Source organism: Emys orbicularis, chromosome 7, assembly GCF_028017835.1.
Source record: "Emys orbicularis isolate rEmyOrb1 chromosome 7, rEmyOrb1.hap1, whole genome shotgun sequence".
NCBI lineage: Eukaryota > Metazoa > Chordata > Testudines > Emydidae > Emys > Emys orbicularis.
In genome coordinates, this window is record NC_088689.1 from 50961222 (window position 1) to 50988943 (window position 27722).

Genomic DNA, 27722 nt, shown 5'->3' on the forward strand with positions numbered 1-27722 from the left:
TAATGGAATTACACAAGTGATTACTGTAGCCTTAGCACTTGTGTATGTACATCTTTGTTTTTATTAAGGTTTTAATATGTCTATTTTCTTTTGTCACTTATATTGTTACATTCTTTGGTACCAAATTATCACCACATAACAAATGTTAATCAGAAATAAAACCTTTAAACTGTTTTGGTTTTATCTTAAAAAAACTGACAAAGAGACAACTGTTTGCTTTCACTTTTGTTGTTAATGTTAAAGGGTAGCTCCTACTTCCAGAACAGATGACATACAGATAGTTACTTGTAATTGCAGATTATGGGTCACATCTTCAGATGTCACGTGGTGGAAATGCATTCTTGTCCATGGTAGTAATCTCAATCATAGTTTACTTGTCAGTATTACACTAATCACTTTTTCTTCAAGTGCTGGTCCCTATGTGTATTCCACTGAGGGTACGCATGCGCTCCATGTGCCCAGAGCCAGAGAATTTGAAAGCAGTGTCTGTTGGTTCTCAATGTGCCTTGGCTCTCCTTGTGCCTCTAACCGAGGAGATAAAGGGTGGAGCGGACTGACCACCTCTTCAGTTCCTTATCACTGCTGCATGGTCTGGGCTGGAACCTCCAGTGTCTGAAGGTTCAGCTTGTTTATCTGTGGCAAATATATTTAGATATCTGTAAACAGTTTTTATATTCTAGATTTTTTAAAAGTTTTTATCTGTTAGTTTTACTGTTACATAGTTAGTCTCCCCAACCTGGAGAGCACCCCCACCCACTGTACCCAGTTTGGGTAATGAACTATGCCCAGGATTCCAGGCTTCAAAATTTTGCTTCCTGCCTGCAATCTTTCTTGGTCAGTGATGACCACCAACGCTGTTTGTACTACCTCAAGGAAGCCCACATTGCAGCAAGGTGCAGCATCTGCTGTTTGTTCTCCAGTTGTACCTGGGAAGGGTGGGAACTTTACCTTAGGAAGTACCTGATGGAAAAGGCCATGAGGCCTCAATCAGACCCAGGCAGGGGCACCTGCCTCTGCCCTGTACACCAATCTGACTCAGCAAGGAGTGTGCATCCTGCCACAAGGTCTGAATCAGGAGTGAAGGAGCCTAGCCCCCACAGATTCCTTGGTGGGGTCTTGTTGGGAGAGCAGGGAGCATTCTCATAAACATGAAGCTGTCTTCCTCCAAATGCACTTTGAAGAAGTCTTTTCCAGCCACGCCTAAACCAGGCACTAGCTCAGCCCAAGAGAACTTAATACATCCTAAGTCTCAGAGGCATAATAAGAAAGCTCAGAAGTCTACTGCTCCATTGACTCTGGTTCGTGATCTGGGGGAACTGGTGGTTCCAGTACCTCCCAAGCACAAACCCTGGCACCAACGACAACCTGTCACCAAGAGCATCAGTTACCCACAGTTCTATCTTTGTCTTCAATGGCTGTGACTCAGACTGTCTCTACTGCGGCTCTGGTGGTTCGGGCACACTGGACCCCTCTCACTCCAGGAAGAGCCAGGACCTATGCTCCTCCTGAGGACATCTTCACTCTCCCAGACCCAGAGTCTCCCATTCCTTCAGGTCCCTTCCTTTTGAGAAAGGTTCTGACTCCATCAGGGGAGCTGGCCTTTGGAAGGAATTTGTTTCCCATTCCATCTTTGGGCTATGATTTCCCTCCAGTGCCATTGTCGGTACTGCCGTTGGAACCAGAATCAGCTTTCTCCTCTTCGGGAGATTCTGAACCGCCCAGTGAACCATTATGCCCTCCTCCTCCAAGACACACCTTCCTGGTCAGAAGACCTGAGCCAACTTGGGACCAACCTTCACCTCATCCACCTTGGAACTGTTAGCACTCCATACCGTGGGGACCACTGCAATCCCAGTTCAATCCATCTTATTATCTGTACTATTGTCCATGCTGGGGCCCATGGGACCAGTACTATCCCATAGAGTTAGTATGGTTTGCTAGGGAGTCTCCCCCTTTGTCCCCTTTGAGGTGACAACTGGCACAGTTCCCAGATCCTACTGAGGAGGAGGAGGACAAGGAGTATACATCGGATCTGGGGGTTTGACCAGATCTGACGGGATTGCTGTCTTCATCACCAGATGAGGCAGTGACTCCCAGGTCTCCATCCCCCCCTTGATGACTATAAGCAATTCCAGGAACTTCTTCGCAGAATTGCAGGGAAGCTTCAGATTCTTCTTGATGAGGTTTACGAACCTAAACACAAGCTCCTGAACATCCTTCAGTACTCCGGATCCAGTAGAATTGAGCTCCCGGTTAACAAAGCCGTCCTGGAACCCACTGGGATGGTCTGGCATACCCTAGCTACCTGTGCTCCTACCCTTAAAAGGACAGAGAAACAGCATTATGTTCCAACCAAGAGGGCAGAATGGTGGTCTAAGCTGCCGCAAAGAGATCTAGGCAGCAACACAGCAATCTACCTTGGTTAATAAAGATGGCAAGCATCTCGACTTGTTGGGAAGGAACATCTTTTCTTTTCCCAGCTTCCAGTTCAGGATAGCCAATTACCAAGCACCACTGGCTAAGTACAAGTCCCTGAGCTATTCTAAATTTGTGGACTTTATTGACCATCTCTCCCACAGCAGGACAGAGCTCATTTCCAGGCTCTCATTGTTGCCAGGACTGCTTTCCAAACAGCAGTAGATGCGGCTGATACATCTTCCAGGGCAATGGCTACTGCAGTGGTGATTTGCTGGGAGTCATGGCTCCATGCTTCAGGGTTTCCCAGGGAGGCCCTTCCCTTTGATGAGACAAATCTGTTTAATCAGAAGATAGATGAGTCCTTACACACTTTAAAGGACTCCAGGGCCACCCTCCACTCACTGGGAATATATATATCTGCCCCAAAGAGAAAATTCCCCCGACAATAATGCAAACATAGACTGATTGCTCAAAAGTTCTTCCACCAGAGACCTTATGAGCCACTGTATAAGAGGCAGAGAGCTCAAAAGGCCCACTTTCCCACACCTTCTGCAGCGAGTTCCTCATGCCAATACCAGAGCTCAGCTGAACATTATTTTTGATGGGAGCTTGAAAGCAGCAAACCAGTGAATGCAACAGCTCATGACTCCCATGCACCCTTTGGGGATCATCTGTCACTCTTTATCTACATCTGGAGTGCAATAAGAACAGACAAATGAGTGCTCAGTGTCATCCATTCTGGCTATATGATAGAGTTTGCATCCGTATCCCCTCCAAAACCCCTTTACCCACTCCCTCTACACAGCCACTCTCATGAGATCATTGTCAAATAAGAAATGCAATCTCTCTTACACTGGAGAGCAATACTTCAGGTTCCTGTTCAGTATCAAGGGAAGGGTTTTACTCAACACATTTCCTAATCCCCAAAAAGAAAGGTGGTTGGAGAGTCATTCTGAACCTCTGCTATCTCAAAATCTTTATTTGCAAACTCAAGATTCGTATGGTCACATTGGCATCTATAATTCCATCCCTGGAAAAAGATGTGCTTTACAGCTCTCAACATGAAGGATGTCTACTTTCATATGGATATTTATCTCACTCACTGATGCTTTCTAAGATTCATTGTTGGCTCTGACCACTTTCAGGACAGAGTACTCCCTTTCGGCATTGCTGTCGCCCCCAGGGTCTTTACCAAGGTGTTCTCTGTCATAGCAGCCTATATCAGAGGCTGTGGTTTCATCTTCCCCTACCTCGAGGATTGGCTTCCTGTCATCAGGTTGCACCAAGATGCTCAGGCGTCAGCTTGGATAATGCTACAACTCATGTTCTCTGGGGGTCAGTGTAAACACCAAAAAATCCATTCTCACCCCTACACAGACTTTGCACTTCATTGGGGCAGCCTTAAATTCCATTATGACAAGGGCTTACTTGCTGAGAGAGAGGTTTCAGGCTATGAACTTATCATAACAAACCCCAGAGTGATTGTCAAGACCTCTCTCCCAGGCCATATGGCCTCATTCACTTACATCATGCTTTTTACAAGATTCCATCTTTGTTTCCTACAAGCATGGCTTCAAACTGTGCACTAGCCAAACTGACAGTCCATGAACACCATAGTGACAGTCCCACCAGAGTTGTATCATGGAGGAAGAATCCCTGTCAGGTTTGCATCGACTTTCCTTTCCTCCGCCTCTGCACCAGACAGGATGATCATTACTGATGCATCCCTGTTGTGTTGGGGGAGCTCACATGGACAACCATACAGCACAAGGCACCTGAGCATCTTGAGAGCCCAGGATACACATTAATGTTCTAGAGTTATGAGCAGTTCAAAGGACTTGGAAAACCTTTCTCCCATTCATTCAAGGTCACCATGTCCTCGTAACATCAGACAACATTACAACCATCTTTTGCATCAACAAACAGGAGGAGTGAGATCCACCCCCATGTGTGGAGGCAGTCAGTCTATGGAACCTGGTGCATGGGCTATCAGATTACCCGGTTGGCAGTCTACCTCCCAGGAAACCAGAATATGCTAGAGGACTCTCTCAGCAGATGCTTTACAGTTGATCATGAGTGGGAGCTTCATGACTCTGAGGTTAAAAAAAAAAAAAAAAAAAAAAGTTTGCTTTTTGAGGGACCCCCATCAAGCAGCTGTTTGCCTCCCAAACTAATGGGAAGTACAACATACACTGTTCCAGAGGATCCCTGGGTCACTACCACAGTGCAAAACTCTATTCCTTCTGTGGTCAGCTCTTCTGAACTATGCCTTCCCTCCACTATCACGGCTATCTCGAGTATTGTGCAAGATACCACAGGACAGGGCATAAGTTACTCCCATTGCCCCCAACTGGCCCAGACAGTTTTGGTTCCCAAGCCGACTTCACATGTTGTCTTGGGCAGTTATTCCTGTGTTTCTCAATCTCCTGACTCTGATGAATGACAAGATCAGGCATCCCAACCCATGACTGTTTCATCTCAAAGCCTGGTTTTTGGATGGGCATTGTCCTTAGAGCAATCATGTTGTGAAGCACCCTTTTTAAGGTAGGAAGGATTCCACTAGGAAATGTTACCTAGCTAAGTGTAAACATTTATCTTATCTGGGCGCATCAACGACCTCCACTGAGCAGTTAATCAGTGCTTAGCATCTGCCTTCACAGGACTACTTGATCTTCACACACCCTCTGACTAGCAGATTCTGCAAAGACCTAATCACAACCTTTCCACCTATTAAAGAAAATCCTACTCCTCAATGGGACTTGAACCTTGTTCTCTCAGTACTCACTAAGCCTCTTTTTGAACCATTCGCTTCTTGCTCCATGTCTCTCCTATCCGTGAAGGTCACATTCCTGGTAACCATCACCTCAGCAAAGAGGGTTGGTGAGCTTGGGGCATTGATGGTGAATCCTCCTGATATTCCATAAGGACAAGGTTTCATTATGTTTAGATTCTAAATTCACCCCCAAAGCAGTCTCTGAATCAGTCTATCCACTTATCTGTGTTCATCACAACCTCGTGCATCCTCAGAAGAAAGGAGGCTCATTCCCTCGATGTTCAGTGGGCCTTAGCCTTTTATCTGCAGAGAACGAAAACAATCAGGAAATCCCCTAGAATATTTTTCACAATTGTGGAAGGGGTCAGGCTATATCCGCTCAAAGAATCTTGAAATGGGTCTCAGTCTGTATTTTGCTCTATCAGCTGTCTAATCTTCCCCCTCCTTATGTGGGGAGAACTCATTCCACAGTAGTGCAAGCAACATCTCTGGTGCCTCTACTGGATATTCGTAAGGCAGCTACAGGGAGGTCGGGCCACACGTTTGCTAGACACTGTGCCTTGGTACAGGACCCCTCTGCTGATTCATCTTTTGGAACAGCAGCCCTTAGTCGATCTCTGCAATCTATGACCTCACACTTTCCTGCTATTTGAGTACTGCTTGCCAGTCACTGACAGTGGAATACACATAGGGACCAGCACTTGAAGATGAGAAACTTACTAATCTTATAGTAACTGGAGGTTCTTCCAAATGCTTAGTCCCTATTTGTATTCTACTACCCACCCTCCTCCTCCTCTGCTTCAGATCTTCTCTGACTTGCAGTGGAGAAGGAACTGGAGAGGCAGTTGGTCCACCCTGCCCTATATCTCTGGTCAGAGGCATGAGGTAAGCCACGGTGCATGTGCAGACCAACGGAGACTGCTTTCAAAATTCTCCAGCTCTGGGCACATGGAGTGCATGTGTACCCATAGTGGAATACTGATAGGGGCCACACATCTCAAAGAACCTCCAGTTGCTATAAGGTAAGTAACTTTCTTATATACAGAACAGATGGGCCATTCCTTTGTAGATCTTCAGAAACTGAGGTTATAGGAAGCTGCTCAAATTGTGCCACCCCACCCCCCCTTCTATCCCCCTGTGTGCAGAAAGGAGAAAATATATTCTTAGTGACCTTTTTTTTAATTAGCACTTAGAAGCCACTAGAAATCGAAGGAACCATAAACTGCAGGGAAGGCCTGATCAGAGGAGTTTATGTTGCTAGAGAACCTGCTTTTTTTTGCAGGTGAATCAATTGGCTACTCACGTGGCTGACTATTGAAAACATTAGGTACTCCTCATTTTGACATATGTCACTCTTAGAAAACAATGCTCTCATCAAGACATTTGACATCGTATTCCACATTGCCTCTGATCACATGGGGCTTCTCTATTTTTCAGGGGCACTGTACTTACAGGAAAAAGACACAGGAATACAAACAATACAGATACTGGGGTGAAAAATATAATGTAAAGACAAAGGTTGCTTTTCTGTACCTGAATTTCTCACTGTAGAGTTAGGGAGCCCAACTAAATATACCATCACTTGACTGAAAATATTTAGTATGCGACTTACACAGAAATGAATCTAAAGGGGTTCTCAGATAAACCTCTAGCTGCACAATTTGCTTAGAAAATTTGCTATATGCATTAAACCTCATAATGTGCTATTAGGATACCTTGGGAGATCCCATGGATGTGTTCATACAGTAGCTCAAGTTCAAAATGGTAATATTTACTGTACAAGAAAGAAAAGTTATGAGCCATCACATCGAGGTTCTAGTTACCATGGTGATAGGCTAGAAATCTAGGTAGGTATGTATGTAAATAGATTGGTGTTGACATCACATACAGAAAAATGATGAGATTTCACCATGGCCCGTCTGGGTCCCTCTCACCTTTTTTTTTTCATCTTCACTTACCCCTTTTCCTTTTCTCATTCCTTTCCCTTCAATCTGAACCATTTTCTCCTGCCTCAAAAAAAATAAAAAAATAAAATAAAAAAATGAATAGGGCTCTCTGTTTTGTACTGACTACATCCCTCCTTACCAAGAGGTTTAAAAATGTGGAGTGATATAACTTTCTGTACTCCCCAGCCCCATTGCCCTCATGCCATTGCCATTGACACTTAGTACATCTCAAATGTTATATTCTGTGTGCTTGCTGCCCCATCTTCTGAAGATGAATCCTGTCTATATTTTTTAACCAATGTTCTCTTTGAGAAGGGCCAGAACTGAAGTAGCTAACTTGCCTGCCCATGGATATTACACATATGCTCGCTATTCAGAGAGCATTACATTAGTGGGAGGGGCCATTTTTCTACCTTGGCTAGCTCTCCAGATTTTAATGGGTGATCTCAAAACCTTATCTAGAACATATCCAAAACTCTTATGTTTTGCAAATGAGCTGGAAATTTTTCAAGACTCCTGGTATTTCCTGGTATTGCTCAAGTCAGAAATACCCTAAATTGCCTTCCTTTTGACATTGTGGTCCTTGTACTTTCTGATCCAAGAAGTGATTGATGGAAAGCATTTTAAAAAAAATCCCCGTCGTTAGCATAGTGTCTTCAATCACAGAAATGTTTAGTTTGGTTAAATTTGTATGTAGAGATTAAGGGAACTTCTTGGGGTTTTTTTAATTCATTGGGCTGTCCACAATCACAGATTCTGCTAATATGCATTGTCAGACAGTGAAATGCGATCCCAGAAATTGCCACGTTTATTCCAGTGTATTTTTTCAATAAAAGGTTTTGTCATCAAAAAATTGGGTTTTGACAAAGGCATTTTTTTTGAATTATTTAATGTAAAACAATTAAATAAGAAATTTTAGTGTAAAACGGTTTTGGGTATTTTCCATTTTTTTATTTCAGAATTGTAGGGAAATGCCTGTTTTCTCTCATTTTTTTACTCGTCTCCCTTTTTCTATTGTAAAAGGGGGTGGGGGCTTATGTGGTTTTTTGGTGAAAAAAATGAGAAAAAGTAAGAATTTCACTTTTAAGCATTAGTGTTAAGAATGTTACTTTTGTTTCTAAAAAGTTAACACTTTTTCTCATTTAACACAAAATAACACTAACTTTTTTTAAAGTGGGGAAAAAAAGCAGGAGAAAGTGTTTCCACTACCATCACCACTTTTTCTCACTTTTTTACATACTTTTTTACACTTGTTTACACATTCTCTCTCTTTCTCGCTCTCTCTCCCCCCACTTCCTCTCCCCTAAATTTTTCAGTGGGGGGAATGAAAGAGATTTTTTTCCATCAAAATGTAGCAAAAAAATGTTGAAATGCAAAATTTTGAAATTTTCATTAAAAAATTCAGATAAAAAAACCTAAATCTTTTTTGGAAAGCTTTCATAGAAGATGAACAGTTTCTGCCCACTTAGTTTTGGGAGTGTCAGCATCAAGATGGTGCTCTCTACTGGCTAAAAGTTTTGTTTGTTTGGTAAAATATCCAAATCAGCTACAAGCATCTAATATTCTCATCTTTCTGCATTTAGAGGTACCCACTGTAAGGTTTGTTAAGCCATTGTCTTAATTCTGTTTTTCACCTCTCAAATTCTTCCATTTACCCCATTTTCTTGGTCTACTATTTCTTCTGGTGTTAAAATAACTCCTCTACGGTTGATGAAAGGATGAAATGTTACTTAAGAATTAATGTTCATGAATGGGCAGATGAACTTTGTAGTGGAATGAAATAATTTACATAGTTGAAGACTTTTTTAAATTCCTAGCAAGTTTCAGTGGATTTTAAATTCCCCATATTTCAAAAATTAATGCAGTGTATAGAGATGAGTTTAATTTATTCAGAAAAAAATATTATTTATTTCAAACAGCTCTTTAGGGAAGGAAGATACATTGCTACAGGACATAATTAACATTTATAATTCAACATAATTTCAGTTTTTATTCTTGTATATACTTCCGTGTTGGTTCTTTTAGTAACTTGTCTTGTTGTTCTTTCAAGCCTCATACAGTTATTTGTCGTCTCCTTTTATGTTTGTATACAGCCAGTCTTAAGTCACAGATTAATTGAAACTCTTAGGGCCTGATTCACTAATACTTTACTCCAGTTTTATGGCCTCGTATCTCTGTTACACTCAGTCTGAGTAGACGGGACTCCACATAACAACACCTTACACATTACCTCCGATTTTGAGTTTTATTATTTTTGATATGAATGTTACCAGTTTGATTTTTGTTCTGGTAGTCTTTGAATATCTTTCGAGTGTCATTATTATTTGTTTACAGGATGGTTTCACACCTTTGGCAGTAGCCTTGCAACAAGGCCATGACCAGGTGGTTTCACTGTTGCTTGAAAATGATACAAAGGGAAAAGTCCGTCTTCCTGCTCTCCACATTGCTGCCCGCAAGGATGACACAAAGGCTGCTGCTCTGTTGCTGCAGAATGACCATAATGCAGATGTGGAGTCAAAGGTTAGTTGTAAAAAGAAATAGGCTGAGACAGGCCCAAAGATATGTACTAACTACATGGCTTATACCAGGCGACGAGTTCCTTTAAGAAAGTGTTTGCTTCAAGGAATTACATTTGTCCCCCCTCTATTTCACATTATAAGTAATACAGTTTCGTTTGTATTTTTTTTCTCCTCTGTTTAAAATCAGGGTTAATATCGTGAGCAGAGATCATGTAAACAGAAAAAAAAAAAAAACCAAGGAAAATACTATTCAAATGATTGGTTGCATTTGAAATGAAGGCTAGTATCAGTAGTGTGCAGTAGAGAACATGTAATTAATAAAATAGTCATATGATTAAAATTGTGTGTAATCCTATTACTTTAAAACCTCTTAGAGAAGTGTAACAATTAACATTTAAAATAGATGATCATTCAGTTTCCATCTGGTCTAGCTTCCTTTCTGTGCCGATTGTGCTTTCACCATAGCTTCCCTGCCAGACAGCTATCATGAAGCTTTTCGCATCCATGTCAGCAGTGGTCAACTAACCGTTCATTTTTTCCCCTCTTTGCTTCCCAATGTGTTAACCTAGATGCTGGTGAATAGAACAACGGAGGTATATATAAATATATATATGCATCATCACTCTTTCATAACTTAGTGCTGCTGCATCATTTCTTTCTCCTCCGCTCTGCATTGCCTTTTATAGGATAGATACCTGCTTTAGACTAAACAAAGTAGCATGTTCTAGAGAAGACTGTAGTTTAGTTACCAGGGCTTTCTGCAGCTAAAACTAGGGTTCTAAAAGTAGGAGTAAGCATTCTTTGGAACTAATTACCATAATAAAAGAGTCATATTGCGTAAAATGAAGGTTTCTGAAGTTCTAATACTGTAGATGTTTATCATCTGTGTGAAGAGCTGCAGATAACCCTGTCACATTTTGCATCCAGGACTGATTCTTTAGGCTTCTGCATGACACTTACCCTTGATGGTGTCAGCAAATAAAATGATCTTAGAGTGGTACTAAATCTGCAAAACTCTTAAGGTGAGGCAGTGAAAGCTAGCATGGCTAAAAGGCTTGCTAACAGTTTAGAAATGCATCTAGTTCCCATAAGGTTTCATACTTTGGGGGACTGATTGAATTGCTGCATGTTTTAGCATTTTTTTAAAAGGAAGTAAAATTACATAAATATGTAAAAAAAAAAAATTGCTGAAGTGATGTTATCGACTAGGCATTTTCTAATTAGGCTGACAATTTGTGGTGTCTTAACGTAACCCAGTGTGATTGCCCACAGTGGGAGAGTGATCTTTATAGTACTAACCCTTGGGGGGGGGGGGGGGGAAAGCCACATTAATCATTTAAAATGGTCTTTGATGTTGTTTTAATTAGCATTTCCTTTGAATTTATAAAATCTAGTTAGCAAGTATCATGAAGTGACTTGCTTCTGAACTTCTGCAAAGAATCACTAAGAACAATTTTACTTGCAAGGCTAAAATAATATAGATAACAAGTAGATATTTCTGGTTAGAAATTAATTTCTCCTCTTAAAAGAAGGATAATTTTTTAAATTCAAATGTCTTCTAATGTTTATCTGGAATAACTAAAAGTCTTATCCTAGTCCTGTTCTTGTAGAATAATTGTTATTTTTTCCCTCTTTTGCTTAGTAATATGATTTCATGTAACCTGCCAGTGAGTGAATACTAGGATAGAATGGAATATTAACTTGCATATTCTGCTTGCTAGTTTTTGTCAGTCCTGTCACACAAATATTGCAGGAACAAGAAGACATTAAAAATATTATTAAATTTCTTTTTTTCCCCCAGAGTGGTTTTACTCCGCTCCACATAGCGGCTCACTATGGAAATATTAATGTCGCTACATTGCTATTAAATCGGAGTGCTGCTGTGGACTTCACTGCAAGGGTAAGAGTAAATCTCACAGCTATGTTCAATTTGTATAAGAAACTTTTTGAAACATTCCCATTCAGAGATAGGGACACATGCATTATTCTTACCATGGCTGTAGACTCTGTCGACCAACTGTTTTGATATAATTGTAAGTCTCAGTATTGGTGTAGGAAAGATAGGAAGTATGGCAAGAGACCACCCTGGATTAACCAGAAGATCTTCAATGATCTGAAACTCAAAAAAGAGTTCTACAAAAAGTGGAAACTAGGTCAAAAGATGACCTATAAATAAACAACACAGGGATGTAGGGACAAAATTAGAAAGACCAAGGCACAAACAAGATAAAACTAGCTAAGGACATCAAGGCTAACAAGAAAACATTTTATAAATACATTAGAAGCAAGAGGAATACCAAGCACAGTGTATGTCCATTACTAAATGCGGATGGAAAGACAATAACAGAAAACGCAGCAATGGCCAAAGTGTTAAATGCCTTTTTTGTTTCAGTTTTCACCAAAAAAGCAGTGATTGGATAACTAGCATAGTGAACATCAATGTAAATGGGATAGCATCTGAGGCTAAAGCCAGGAAAGAACAAGTTAAGAATTACTTAGACAAGTTAAATGTCTTGAAGTCAGCAGAGCCTGACTTAAGGAACTGACTGAAGATATGTCTAAGCCATTAGCGATTATCTTGAGAATTTGGGGAGGATGGGAGGGATCCTAGAGGACTGGGAAAGGGCAAATATATAGTACCTATCTCTAAAAGGGGGAATGATGACCACCTAGGGAATCATAGACTAGTCAGCTTAACTTTGGTACCCGGTAAAATAATGGAGCAAATAATCTAACAATCAATTTGTAAGCACGTAGAAGATAATAAGGTGATAAGGTGACAAATCATGTCAAACCAGCCTACTATTTTCCTTTGACAGGGTAACAAGCATTGTGAATGGGGAGCATCAGTCAATGTGATATATCTCGACTTTAGTAAGGCTTTTGTTACTGTCTCACATGACCTTGTCATAAACAAACTAGGGAAATATAGCTTAGATGAACCTACTATAAGGTGGATGCACAACTGGTTCGAAAACCATACTCTGAGAGTAATTAATTATCAATGGTTCACAGTCAAGCTGGAAGGGCATATTGAATGGGATCCCGTAGAGACCTCTCCTGAGTCCAGTACTATTCAATATCTTCATAAATTATTTGGATAACGGTGTAGAAAATAAACTTTTGAAGTGTGAGGATGATACCAACCTGGGAGGGGTTGCAAGTGCTTTGGAGGACTGGATTAAAATTCAAAATGTTCTTGACAAAATTGAGAAATGGTATGAATTAAATAGAATGAAATCTAATCAGGACAAATGCAAAGTACTACAATTAGGAATTGCTCAAATACAAAATGGGAAATGACTGCCTAGGAAGTAGTACTGCAGAAAAGGATCTGGGGGTTATAGTGGATCACAAACTAAATATGAGTCAACAGTGTAATACTGTTGCAAAAAAAGCAAACCTCATTCTAGGATGTATTAGCAGGAGTGTTTTAAGCAAGACACAAGAAATAATTCTGCCACTCTACTCAGCACTGATAAGGCCTCAACTGGAGTACTGCATCCAGTCTGGTGGCCGTTAGGCTGCCCCTATTGAAAATGGCTGCCATCTCCAGTTGTTTCTAATGAACTTGAAACCAGGATGCCCTTAGTGAATATGACAGTTGCATCTTCACTTTGTGTGAGAGAGATCCAGCCAGCACTCGATAAAGGATAGGGAAATCTGGAGGGGTAGGAAATAAGACTAGATGTTTGGGAAATGTAAAGAAAGCTAGGAAGGAGTCTTGTGGCAAGAGAAACTCTAGACACAGAGGAATATGAGCGAGATTGGCTCAGAGAAATGTAGGTGGGTCAAGAAAATGTAGCATGGAAGGGAGGGAGAATACAGGGGCAATAGAATGTGAATGGCAAGCAGGGACACAAAGGAATGTGTGTGGGAAGGGAATGAGACTGCAGGAACAGTATAATATGGAGGGTAAGGAGGGAGAATGCAATGGGCAGGAGACTTAAGCATAAGGGACAAAAAATGCAGAGGAAGCAGGAAATTGGGAGAATGATAGTGGGTGAGGAGGCATGGGCAGGAGACTTTTTAATTTTTATTTTTTTATTTTAGTCTTCTGTCATTTACATCAGGATGATTTACACTTTACAACCAAAAATACTGTATTACCACTTTGAATGTGTGCACCATGAGGCATAGAGTAGTAGATAAAAAGTGTAATATTGTTCTGAGTAGAAATTTCCTTTTAGTTTGATAGGCTGTAAATCTGAAACACATCAATTACCATATTATTAAGTAACACAGATTATTTTTTTTTTGGCAAAAGATTTATTTTATTTTTCATTGGTTTACATTATTTATTATAATTGTGTTTATTTAAAATAGTTATTTTCTGGCCTAAAGGACTTAACAGAAAGTCAAAAACTGAACACTGAACACTTTAAGATTCTTGGCTTGTACCTCCCTATGTTGCTTGCACATATCTCCCATCATTATCATTAGAAGTTTTTGGGGAGGGTGACAAGACATGAACGGAGGGTTTGAATAGAGTACAGTACTTTCTAATTATGATTTGAGACATCCTTTGATCCATAAGCTATTAGTAGGTATTGAGGTGAAAAGGGTTCACTCAGGTTCTGTTGTTGGCTACAGTGTGTTCACTGCAGTATTGTTCAACATTTTACTACATAATTTAAGTTCAATAAGCTGAATGACACTATCTTAGGGCCTGATCCAATGCCTCTTGAAATCAGTGGATGAACTCCCAAGGGGTATTGAGTCAAGCTCATAGTGCAATATTAAATGTGAAAGGTCAACTCTAACACAGGTCATGAATGAACTCAGTAGTCTCTGGCACAACCTAATGACTGTTTTCCACATCACTAGAACATTCCATCATTAACAGTAATTTACAATATCGGCTTAGGAGGGGCCCAAGATTGGAAAACAGGATGTTCACAGGCTAAGATTAAGATGTGTTTGCAAAGGTTTCTTGGAAGCCTGCAAGCTGCTAACCATTTTATCCATGGCTTTCACTAGTAATATTGGTCTCTTATTTTCATGACCACTAAATTTACTAAAATTAACTGCAGTATTAGGAAATTTAAAGCTTTCATGAAGCTGAGTCTCAAATATTTGACAAGTGCTAATTAAAGGGGCAAGGGAAGGAGGGGCCTGAGGTCAACCCTGTCCTACTTCAGAAACCAGGGGAGGGATTAGTGTTACTAACCAGTCTCATACAAGGCCTAATATATTAAAATAATCATAGATCTTATGCCTCAGCAACTCAGTTTTGGATTAGGGACACTGATCAAGGAGCAGATCAAAAGCAGTAAGAAAAAAACCCTCAGTCTTCTGAAGTTCCATGTTCTCCCCCATCAGCTGTTGTCATGAGCACAAAAGCAAGCTCGCTATTCAATTAACTGAAGAAGTGCTGACACACGGATGTCTGCCTGGAAGAACAGTCGGGCTGACTGGGTGACTCAGAGCCCTGAACTGCTTCTTGTGCTTATGAAGCTGGGCAGGAGCATCAGCAGGACACATCTCTAATCACTTTTTTGTGGTTGGTGTCTGGCTGTAAAATCTAGAAAACTTGGCAGTGACAGAAGCAATCATAGAGTAAATAACAGTGTAGAGTTGAGTTTGCTTTTTTGTACTTTTCATACTGCGGGTAGTGAAAATGCTTTACAGAGAGATGAGGTAGGTACTGGTACAGCAGTGAATTTATAGACAAATGAAGCAACCGTTACATGCGAAGAATACTTTACAGACCTGAGCACTAGGCAATAGTAGCCCTAGCTTGATACTGTGCCTACTACGCAGCCAGACTTCAAGGGGTGACAAAAATGACTTGTACGCACTAGTTGCCCCACTGTTACCTGGGCAATGGGCACCTTTTATTGTTCTTTTTATTCAAATAGCACCCATAATATTCTGGGTGCCACACATACAGGAATAAAAGACCCAATCTTGAAGATCTTACAGTCTAAGAAGACAAGCAACATACTAAGGGTGTGGGAGAGGGGTGCAATCAAAATACATGCAAGCTTTTTTATATATCATATGGAGATTTTCAAAGGCAGAAAGAGCAGACGCCCAATGAGAAGTGGGTGCCTAGATACCCTTTGTGCCTTTGAAAATCTGCCATTTTATATACTTCCTTTTTAAAATACATATGCATCAGTTATACTTGGCTGCCCTTCACCTGAGCCATAATTAGTAGTATCTTGTAGGCATTATGGAAGCAGAGAGTTTTGAAGAGGTATTTGGAGGACAGAAGGGGGTGACCTTATGAATCAATTCTCAGAGGTCATTTATGGACAGGGGGCAGTGTGACAGAAGGTGCAGAGACAGATGTGGGAGAAGTGGCTAAATGGGCAGTCAAGGGTAGCTAATATATTTTGTGGCAAGGAAGTGGGAAAAGACTGGACAAAGAAGGGTGGGGGAGAGCTATGAAGGGCCTGGAGGGTGAGGGCAAGAAGCTTGAATCTGAGGTGGTATAAAAGGGAGTGGAGGTGTTTAGGAAGGGGGAGGACTTGGCTAGAATAATGGGCAAGAAAGAGGATTTTAGCAGTGGTGTGTTTAATGGGTTGAAGGAAGGCAACGTGCGTGTTAGGGAGGCCAGAGAAGAGAAAGTTGCAAAAATGATGATGGGAGAAGATAAGGGCCTGACAAGAGTTTTTGTTGTGTGCATAGAAGGCTAACACCTCTGTGCCTATAGCAGTATTGCTGTACTGTCAGTAGCAGTGTCCCTTGTGAAGCAAGGCAGCAGCTGCTGTCCTCACCCCTTGCCAGCCAACACCTTCCTGCCTCTCAGCTATGCTTCCCACTTTTCTCTGCACTTAAGAAGAATAGGCATAGATCCAGGGCCTCTTATAGGTGTTATAATCCCTGCAGATCTGGGCACCTGTTGACTCTGAGTGGGCCCTTGAAATTGAGAATTGGACCCGAATCTGCTTCAGTTCCAGACTCTTTAAATCTGATGGTTGATGAGGTGTGACTTTGGACCCTGAGCTCCAGCAACTCCCTAATATCTATGTGTTGCCTCAGTCCTGACTGGGGCTCAGGGAGATGGAATTCCATCGGCCACTCTGGGCCAGTGGGAGATTTTCTCCAGAACTGTCCAGTACAATCAGTCCCATATCTCATCTGATTCCTTCTGCCCCTGTTGCAGAGGCTCAGATCTGGGGGTCTCCATACATAGTCTCAATTTAAACTGAGATAGTACCAGGGGCTCATTTTGGCAATTCTCAGATCCATGCCAATCTGAGATTAGAAGGGCCCATTCTAGATCTTTTGGCACCTCAGATACAAGCTCCCTGGATCACTCTGGGGAGGTATAGTCTTAAGATCTTCAGTAATATCACCAGAAGCTTCTAAGCCTTATGGACATCATGCTCTTTGGCCCATGAAACAACAGCCATCATATGTCCATCCATCTAAGGGCCATTACAAATAAGATATTTGCACACAAGTGCACTGTACTTCACTACTGAGTCCACATCTCCTCAGCCTGCTTCCCTTCAGTGTTTAACTGAGAAGATAATCTTATGCTGTCTAAAGAAGAGGAAGAGAACGTAGAATATCTTTGAGGGACTCAGAAGTCATCCTCCTTCTTTCTCTTAGCTAGTTGAACATGTGATAGCAATCTCTAGTTCTCTTCCTGATGACTGTAAACAATTCCCAAGACCCATTATCTCATTTGGCAGTGGTCTTTGATGTTCCAAATTTGGTAGTGAAACAGAAGTAAAGAATTTGAAGAACCCGCAAAAGACCTGTGGTTCATGTCTGCTTCAGTCCTTCTGTGTGGCTAAGAGAAATGATTATCTTTGTCAAATGCTACATCAGTACAGATTCTTTTTTTTTTTTTTTTTCAGAAGCCTATTCATCAGCCACTCTGGACCTTTGAAATGCCTGTTTTCGAACACCAATGTCCAGCTAGAGTTTTTATAGCTGATGTATGCTTCTCAGCCTCCTAAGCCATCTATCTGATGATTAATATGGTGAAATGAAATATATCAAGATGGAGGGCTGGGATGTCTCCAGGCATTCCCGTCAAGTGTATCCTACAGCATGCTGGATACCATGACCAAATGTGTGGTAAAACACATTCTCCACTGCTGCTGATGGTTTTGGAGCTCTGGCCCATCACAAAGGGTTCATGCCAGGTGTTTGACCTGCTTTTGAACGAAACTGGACTTTTTAAGCCTGAGGACAGATGGGAGTCTCGAGAGAGTCAAGGAGACCACATAACTGCACCATTCTCTTACCTTCTTTAGTCTTTCTTCAGGAAATTTCCTTCAGATAACTGCCTACTCACATTAGGGCAGTCCTTGAGACATCAGACACCTCAGAAAGGCCTCTCTGGACATCCACAATAAGTGAAACTTCACAGGTGTTGCGAACAATGAGAGAGACCAGTTTCTCTCAATTCTGGCTCCACCTGCAGCATCCAATACCAGGCAACTGTTTTGCTTGAAAGTTTGAGAGCCCCGCACCATACTGGATATAGAATGGAAGGACTATTCCATTCAGTTCCTCTCCATGCCTCCTCCTTTTGCTCCTTTCCCATCCTTTTCAGGGAGAGCTGGGTTTTTATTCCCAGTGCTTCCTAGTCTTAAAGACACAAGGAGATTTCCATGCCGTATTAGACTAAAGAAAGCTAATATTAACTCTTTAGGGCAGGAACTGTGCGCCTTCTTTTATGTTTGTAGAGCACATAGCCCACCTAGATTAAAACTTTATATGGTGATACGGAGAGTCATTATCTGTTATGCCGCTATTGGAGACCTGGTGATAGTGGTGCTCCAACTAAGAGATCAAGTAGTTCATGTTTTCCCGGGTTTCCTGTCTCATCGTGGCTTCCATTCCATGTTCTTCTTTCCTGGATATAATCTGGCTATTGTTCAGGAGTCTGGGCCTCAGGTTCAACCAGGAAATGTCCACCTTCAACCCGATGCAGAAAATGACTTGATGAGAGGCTTTTATATACCAATAGAAAAGTTCCTGGACTAGCCCTTTAATAAGAGAGCTTTGCCCAGTCTTTTCTGAGTTCCTGCATTCATTATGTATGACTTCATTCATCATCCTGAGGATGAGGCCTTTGCAACCTTGTCCAATTTACAGGATGTAGCTCAGGAGGAGACAGCTTGCTAGCATTGCTGGCTGTGCCTCAACAAATTCTATAAGCTCTCATCTGTTTGGCAATGTCCTTTGAGGATTTCCATTCTGCCAACCATGTCAATATGTAGTGATAACCTGAGTAAAACCTGAACTGGGGAAATGTTCTAGACAGTTTTGACTCTTGTGACCTGTTGAAGCTCAGGGAATCCAGACATCATTGGAGCTTCAAGCCATACAGCAAATATTGAGAATTTTCCTTTCTTACATAAAAGGCTGAAGGCATCAGAGCCTGCCAGGCTGTGAAGCCCCAAAATATTACTTAACTGCCAAAGAGAGGAGGCTGGCTTGCTCCCTTCATATATGTAGCCAAGCAGTGGTGGAAGAACAGAATATGGGACCCTGTGCAGGTTTTTATTGTGGGCCCTCTCCCTCAAATTTTAATGAGTGTTCCATTTATTTATAGCACCAAACCTGGCAATTCAACTGTTCAGTACTTGATAACAATTCTCAAAATGTGAACGGCTGTGAAACAGTATAGTGCAACATATAATACTGACATTTTCTCCTCTCCTATTTGAATCACATTTTGCAAGACTTTCATTCTGTAAACTCATGAACTATCTGCTGTAGGTCCATTTTTCTGGCCTGCTCCCAGGATCTCAGCCCTTGAGGGAGACCCCCTACTATCCCTCCCAGGAGTCCCTGTCTCACCTGCCCCGTTCCTTACCTTAGCCCTCCCTGCTGTCTCAAGGCTTCCATGGAGGAAGGGATTTAGGGTCCTCCCCTCTGTGCCCCACAGTTACTCCTCCTCCCCATCCCCTCCCTCTATGCTCCATATTCAGACCTGCTCTCCTTCCCCTCCTGGGGTACCCGGGAGACAGTTGCCATCGCAGCCTGGAGTGGGCAGGAGTACACAGACCAGGTACCTCTGCCTGAGTGGTGGTGGCACAGGCTCTCCCTCCTGCACTGCTGCTCCCTGCCAGGCTGGACCAAAAGAACAGCCAAGCTTCCCCTTCCCCTGGCTCAAGGCTTCGTGGCAGTCCCTGGCCCTGAGAGGAGCTTCTGTGGATTCCATCACGTGGAGTGGGGCTTGGGGATTCCACAGTGCCCTCGCCCATGTGAGAAGTGAACATTTAGGCCTGATTTCTGTCGGTATAGTTTTATCCATGGATCCCAGCTAGAACTTCCAGTGCTCCCTGGGCCCCCTAAGTTGCATGGGCCCCTGTGCACCTGCCCCGGTGTAGCCATGACAAGTTAACTTTGGCACTGCTTCATAGTTCATCAGATCTTTCACTTTTTGCCATTTGCTTGGCAGAGAGAAACTATCTTTTAGATTACCTGAATTTCAGTCATCAGAGCAAATATCAGTGGCACTTGAAAACTTTGTTGGTGAATGCAATATTCTGGAAAGGGAGCATCACAGGTTCTCAATCTGTTTGCCTCCAGGATGATACCAGATGTCCTTTGTACAATTATTGAGTGGCAGGCTAGTGACAGATGCATTCATCATGGAGTGGAGTGATGTGTACTTTCTAACTGATTCCTCTGTTTCCTGGAGTTACCAGAAAGGTGAAGCGTGGATTCATAGATACAACATAGGCTCTCCGGTTTTGATATTCAAATCTCTTAGTCAGTGCATCAGACCATCATTCTTCTTTTCATCATCTGTGGACTTTGTATGTCAGAAGCAGGGTCAGTCTTCATCCAGTCCCAGAACCACCACTCCTAACAGCCTGAATCTTAGCACCCTGGTAGGTACACATCTTGAATACTTAGACAAACTGCGGCAAGTTTGCTTGGAGTAAAGGAAGACTTCTACAAGTAGGACACGTACTAAACTAGAGAGTCTTTGTCATATGGGCCGAATGCAGAGAGACATATTTTATAACTTCTTCAATTCTTTGTATTCTGGACTGTTTGCTCTCTTAAGAAAATTAGGACTTGCTCTGTTACTATTAACGTTCACCTTCCATAGCAGTTTATCATTCTTTTACCCAAGGACAATGAATTCATGTGAGTATGAAGAGTTTACTTAGGGGACTCATGTCACCACTCCACCTTTCTGGGTCTTAAAGACTCTTACTTTGAGTCCATGGGGAATGTTTCCTTTAGAACATCTCCCTTGAAGTGATATTCCTCATAGCTCTTTCATAACCTAGGAGGGTGAGTGAAATACAGCTATGTATAGTCCATCCTCCATTCCCAGACTTCCATTAGTATAAAGTCATGTTGAGCCATCACCCTAAATTCTTCCCTGATGTACTCTCTGAAGTAGTCTTGTCTTAATCAGTAAGCCTCAATAAGCCTCCCTGTCTCCTTCCTGAAACATTAGTTTAGAAGGGGAAGGCAGGCTGCATAAGCTGGATATAAATAGGGTACACTGAGTAACAAGTCTCCAAGGTTGTTTGTAGCATTTCGGACACAAGTCCATGGGGGAGTCGGTCTCTGTTTGGGGATTGTGTAAATGGATTAAACTCTGTATTCAGTCCTGTTGTGGCCAAGAAGGTGAGTCTATCCTGTTAGGTCTATGGTAGATTTCCTTATGTGATTGAGGAATGAATGTCTCTACCTCTAACTTCTATAAAGCTGCCTCATGGAACTCAAGTCACACCTTCACTCAACACTCTCGATTTAGGAGATAACTGATTCTTTTTTCAAGAGATCAGCCTTCATTTAACTAAGCAATCCTCAACCCTCCACTAAGGACTATAATTGCTCAGCAGTGTTATGAGAATAGGTAATCTGCAGAGGCAATTCTTGATGACGAAAGAAAAGTTCTTCATCTGTAACTGGAATGTAGTGCATTTGCAGTTTCATACTGTTTCGCTCTCTTTCTCTGCTGTTTCAGTCAGGACTCCAAATAGTGCAAACTATCTAAGGAAAACTGAGGTCCCTTATATGACCTCATAATAAACATTCATATTTTAGTGTTTTTAAGTGGATTATATAGGCAACATGCAATACTGATAACCATACTGCTGTGTAGCAGAATACCATTAACACATCGTGAGGAGCTGGCCGCAAATAAGTGTCAGAAGCATGACAAGAGAACCTGTTATTTTCCTTATTATTTGGTTTTTGTCTTGTATAATTGTCCTTTGCAGTAGCATACTCCTCTTTTTTTCTATAACATTTTTATTTCACGCATCTTGAGTCCAGAGAAAAAATTCTTAAAAATAGGCCAGGTATTACATAAAACTGAGAAAAAAGCTTAAGAATTCTGGGCTACTTTTGAGGCTTCCTGGGAAAGAGGAAAATATATATCATTTTCTCATTTCAGAAGAATCACAGTCTATCTCACTGCAGTCTGTGCATGCATGTCGGGTGCCATGATTTAGTCCTCAGCAATGACGGTGGTACTGTGGCATCTCAAAATTCTAAACAAAGGAAGATTCCTGGGGTAGTGAATATTGAATTTTCATAGTGGACATTGTACAGTGTGTGTGTGTGTGTGTGTGTGTGTGTGTATATATATATGTATATATAGCCATATAGTTGTATAGATACATAAAATATTTCACTGGCAGAAAAGATATATTGTGCAATGTTATGGCTGAGAACTTAAATACACAAAAGCTAGAAATTTAGTAATACTTCTCATAGTATCTGTAGTGACAAGGAGAAAGGGGATTTCTCCTAGTTCTATAGCAAATTCCTGGCATGACAGTCTGGCAGTCATCAGCTGTTCTTTCATGCATCCCTCCAATGTCAATATTAAACCCTTCTCAGAACCTGCTCTCAATCCGGAAGTAAAAGGAGGGTCTTTTAAAATCAAAACTCATTCTAATATTTTGATAAATTGGATTTGGAAAAAAATTAGGGCTGTCAAGCAATTAAAAAAATTAATTGCAGTTAATCAATAATAGAATACCATTTATTTAAATATTTTTGGATGTTTTCCACATTTTCAAATACATTGATTCTTCTTTGAGTGATTGCTCATATTGATTCCAATTAGGTGTGCGCATGCGCCGCGTGCACGGCCATGGGAAAGTTTTTCCCCTAGCTGCATCCGTTGGGTCGGCTGTGGAGCCCCCTGGAGTCGCGCCTCCATGGAACTTAATATATGACCATGCTGACCCGGTGTCCCCTCAGTTCCTTCTTACCGCCCATGATGGTCGTTGGAACTGTGGCATCTTGCTTAGCAAGTTCTCCACATTTCCCTAGCTTGAGTCTCATAGTAGCTGTTCTTGTTCTTTCTTGTAGTTTTCTTTTTGTTTTTGTTGTAGTTAGTAGCAGTTGGGTTGGGGGGGTGTCTCCCTCCGCCCCGACTGCTTTCCCTTGGGAGGGCTCTCATGCCCAAGTCCCCGGGATTCAAAACCTGCAAATCCTGCTCCCAAGCCCATGCCAATGGGTGACTCCCACGACTCTTGTCTGAAGTGTCTGGGGGAGGCTCACCAAGCCGAAAAGTGCAGGATCTGTAAGGGGATCTGCAAGGGGTTTCGTCCTAGGACCAAGAAGGAGCAGGACTTTTGTCTTAAGCAGCTCCTTTATGGAGGCAGCACTTGGACCCCAGCCTCCTTCGGTGCAGCAGGACTCGGCACCGAGTGCTTCAGTGTGTAGCACCCCAGCGGCAGTGGTGGAACCGGCACTGCAGATGGACTTTGGCCAAGACGTGTGGCACCACCGCTCCCCGGCACCGAAACTGGCAGATTTGGCCCAGCATCGCTCCTACTCCCCAGCACCAAAGCGGTACCGGAAGCAGGAGAAGAGTGACTCTCCTGCGTGGATACCCACCCCCCCTGGAGCGGCCAATCGGGCGTGGTCCAGAGAGGGGTGCCCGGGCACTAACGCTGTGGATACGGCACCGTCGACTTCAGTCCCACAAGGGGAACAGTCGAGTCCGGTGCCGTTGGACTCCCCCACCCACAGCATTGTGGAAGTGCAGATGCCATCCACTCCGGACACCTTTGCAGCTGCGAGGGACCTCATCACCATAACAGCACCGGGGTCTCCTCTGCTCCACACCAAGCCTCCAGTGCCTCAGCATGTGGCACCATCTTGAGGCAAGCCCGCATTGATCCGACCGTCTGCACCATTGGCATAGTCGGTTGAACCTCGGCACATTCAAGGTCCCAGCATCAGTCCCCATTGTGGCGCCGGTCGCACTCGCGGCACCGCTCCCAATCGTGTCATCACTCCTGGTCACGGCGCCGCTCTGTACAACAGTCGCCTTCACAGAGCAGGTCCAGAACTCGGTACCGGTCACAGTGCCATTCACCATCTCGGCACAGCTCCAGGTCGCGGTACCGCTCTAGATCCCGGCACCACGCCGTGTCGTGGCACCACTCCCCAGCCTCACGACACTGCTCTCCAGTTTCTCGGCGCTGCTCGCCAGAGCAGGTCTGCACGGCACCACCCTGGCCCTCACAGTCCCGATCCCATTCCTCAGGCTCAGAAACGGGGTCTCGGTATTCGGAGCGGAACTGGGGCTGTTCAGACCCTGGACACCCTGATATGGGGGGAAGGGCCATAGCAGGCGTGCCCACCAGGACCTTCTGTGCAGGATGGTGCGCAACATGGGCCTGCAGGCCGAGGAGGTGGTGGAATCGGAGGACCCGGTGCTAGACATTTTGGCCCCGGAAGATCCGTTGAGGGTGGCCCTGCCCCTCATCAAGACCATTCAAGCCAATGCCAAAACCATCTGGCAGACACCGGCCTCCATTCCCCATACAGCCAAAGGGGTTGAACGCAACTGATTCATGCCCTCGAAGGGGTACGACTATCTCTTCACGCACCTGCAACCCTGCTCGCTGGTGGTTGCAGCTGTGAATGAGAAAGAGAGGCAGGGACAGCAGGCCCCAGCGCCCAAGTCAAAAGACGCCAAGCGGCTGGACTTGTTTGTCCGCAAGGTGTACTCCATGGGGGGGCTCCAGCTCAGGATTGCTAACCAATAGGCACTCCTGAGCCGTTATAACTTCAACTCCTGGAACTCAATGCTCAAGTTCAAGGAGCTTGTGCCACCTGAGTCCAGGGAGGAGTTCGGGGCCTTTGTTGATGAGGGCAAGACGGTGGCATGGACCTCATTCCAGGCCTCACTGGATGCTGCAGACTCAGCAGCGTGTACCCTGTCCTTGGGCATTGCCATGAGGCGCACCTCATGTTTACAAGCCTCAGGCCTACCAGCTGAGGTTCAGCAGACGCTGCAGGACCTGCCCTTTGACGGGGAGGGCTTGTTCGCGGAACAGACCGACTCTCAGCTGCATAGCCTTAAGGACTCGAGGGTGACTATGAAGTCCCTGGGTATGCATACCCCGGCAACCCAGCGGAAGCACTTCAAGCTCCAGCAGCTGCAACAACACTCCTACCTTCCTCGGCCGAGGCAGGACTTCTACAGGCGGAGGGGACGGAATGGCAGAAGGAAGCCTTCTAATCCCCCGTCGGGACAAGGCCAGGGCCCGACCAAACCATCGTCAGGCTCCAAACAGGCCTTTTGAAGGGATGCCTGAGGACGGCCTACTGGACTCAACCCCGGATCCTTCCCCGCCCTTTTTGAATCATTTATCCCACTTCCATCATGTGTGGTCCCAAATAACCTCAGACTGCTGGGTCCTTCGCACAGTGGAAATGGGATACTCTCTCCAATTCCGCTTCTACCACCTTCCCACCCCCCTTCCCCATCCCTCTTCAGGGACCCCCTCACAAGCAACTCCTTATTCAGGAGGTTCAGGGGCTCCTTGCCATGGGAGCGGTAGAGGAGGTTCCACAGAAGGCAAGGGGTTCTATTCCCGTTATTTCCTAATCCCCAAGGCTAAAGGGGGCCTCAGGCCCATACTGGAGCTGCGTGGGCTCAACAACTTCATGGTAAAGCTGAAGTTCCGCATTGTCTCCTTAGGCACTATTATCCCCTCTCTGGATCCTGGAGGCTGGTATGTCGCCCTCGACATGAAGGACGCGTACTTCCACATAGCAATTCATCTGGCACACAGGCGCTTCCTGAGCTTCATGGTCAACCATGAACACTACCAGTTTACGGCCCTTCCCTTCGGCCTTTCAACAGTCCCCCGGGTGTTCATCAAGTGCATGTCAGTCATGGCTGCTCTCCTCCGTTAACGGCAGGTGCAAGTATATCCCTACCTCAACGACTGGCTACTTTGGGACTGCACCAAAGAGCAAGTGTAGTCCCAACTCCGCCTGGTGAGGTGTACGTTCGAATGGCTGGGTCTCCTCCTCAATGTGGAGAAGTCGACCCTAGAACTGACCCAAAGGATAAAATTAGTTGGGTCAGTGCTGGACTCCATTCAAACTCAGGCCCTCCTGCCGGACTCCCATTTCCGAGCTATCGTGGGCATTATTCAGGGCCTTCAGCAATTCCTGACCTCGACAGCAAGAGGCTGCATGAGTCTTCTCGGCCATATAGCTTCTTGCATGCCAGGTTCCGTCTCAGGCCGTTGCAGGCTTGGCTCGCCTCGGCCTACCATCCGGGGCGAGACAGCTTGAATTCAGTGGTCATGGTGCCTTCGCTGGTGGCTCGACCCCCGAGCAGTGTGCAGGGGAGTCCCCTTCCACAGCCCTCCTTGTCGCTGGTTATGGATGCATCAGCTCTGGGATGGGGGGCACATCTGGAGAACCTCCAGACCCAAGGCCTGTGGTCACAGAACGAGCTCTCCCTCCATATCAACGTCAGGAAGCTAATGGTGGTGCGCTTGGCTTGCCAAGCTTTCCAGACCCAACTGCCAGGTCGCTGCGTGGTGGTTCTAATGGACAAAACCACAGCCATGTTTTACATCAACAAGCAAAGGGAGGCCTGTTCCTCCCCCCCGTGCCAGGAAGCCATTCGACTGTGGGAGTTCTAAATAGCCTACTTCATTCACCTCATAGCGTTCTTTCTTCCAGGGATCCAGAACACGCTGGTGGACCACCTCAGTAGGTCCTTCCACTCGCACAAGTGGTCTCTCCGACCGGATGTCGTCCACCCCATCTTCCAAAGGTGGGGGTTTCCCCAGGTCAACCTGTTTGCCACCCAGGAAGTGCCCAGCATTCTGCTCCTTCCAGGGTTGCAGCCCGGGCTCTCTTACGGACATGTTCCTGCTGCCCTGCCACAGGACAACACCACAGCCATGTTTTACATCAACAAGCAAAGGGGGACCCGTTCCTCCCCCCAACTGGCAGGTCGCCTGCTCTATGCCTTTCCTCTGTTCTCTCTCGTGCACAAAGTCCTGCTCAAAATCCGCAGGGAGGGGGAAAAGGTGATCCTGATATCTCCAGTATGGCCTTGCCAGCACTGGTACACCACAGTGCTGGAGCTCATAGACTCATAGACTTTAAGGTCAGAAGGGACCATTATGATCATCTAGTCTGACCTCCTGCACAACGCAGGCCACAGAATCTCACCCACCCACTCCTGTAACAAATTCCTAACCTATGCCTGAGTTACTGAAGTCCTCAAATACTGGTTTGAAGACCTCAAGGTGCAGAGAATCCTCCAGCAAGTGACCCGTGCCCCACGCTGCAGAGGAAGGCGAAAAACCTCCAGGGCCTCTGCCAATCTGCCCTGGAGGAAAATTCCTTCCCGACCCCAAATATGGCGATTAGTTAAACCCTGAGCATGTGGGCAAGACTCACCAGCCAGCACCCAGGAAAGAATTCTCTGTAGTAACTCAGATCCCACCCCATCTAACATCCCATCACAGACCATTGGGCATATTTACCTGCTAATAATCAAAGATCAATTAATTGCCAAAATTAGGCTATTCCATCATACCATCCCCTCCATAAACTTATCAAGCTTTGTCTTGAAGCCAGATATGTCTTTTGCCCCCACTACTCCCCTTGGAAGGCTGTTCCAGAACTTCACTCCTCTAATGGTTAGAAACCTTCGTCTAATTTCAAGTCTAAACTTCCTAATGTCCAGTTTATATCCATTTGTTCTTGTGTCCACATTGGTCCTAAGCTGGAATAATTCCTCTCCCTCCCTGATATTTATCCCTCTGATATATTTATAAAGAGCAATCATATCTCCCCTCAGCCTTCTTTTGGTTAGGCTAAACAAGCCAAGCTCTT

At 44.0% G+C, this 27722-nt stretch overlaps 1 protein-coding gene across 2 annotated transcripts in view; it reads left to right on the forward strand.

Annotated features, from left to right (window-relative positions):
* The window catches only part of ANK3 (ankyrin 3), a 305045-nt gene that overhangs the window by 93871 nt on the left and 183452 nt on the right, over positions 1-27722 (forward strand). For both annotated transcript variants that reach the window (XM_065407161.1, XM_065407162.1), the window contains exons 6-7: positions 9472-9657; positions 11458-11556. In XM_065407161.1, the coding sequence (XP_065263233.1) occupies positions 9472-9657; positions 11458-11556 (285 nt within the window). The remainder of the gene's footprint in view (positions 1-9471; positions 9658-11457; positions 11557-27722) is intronic.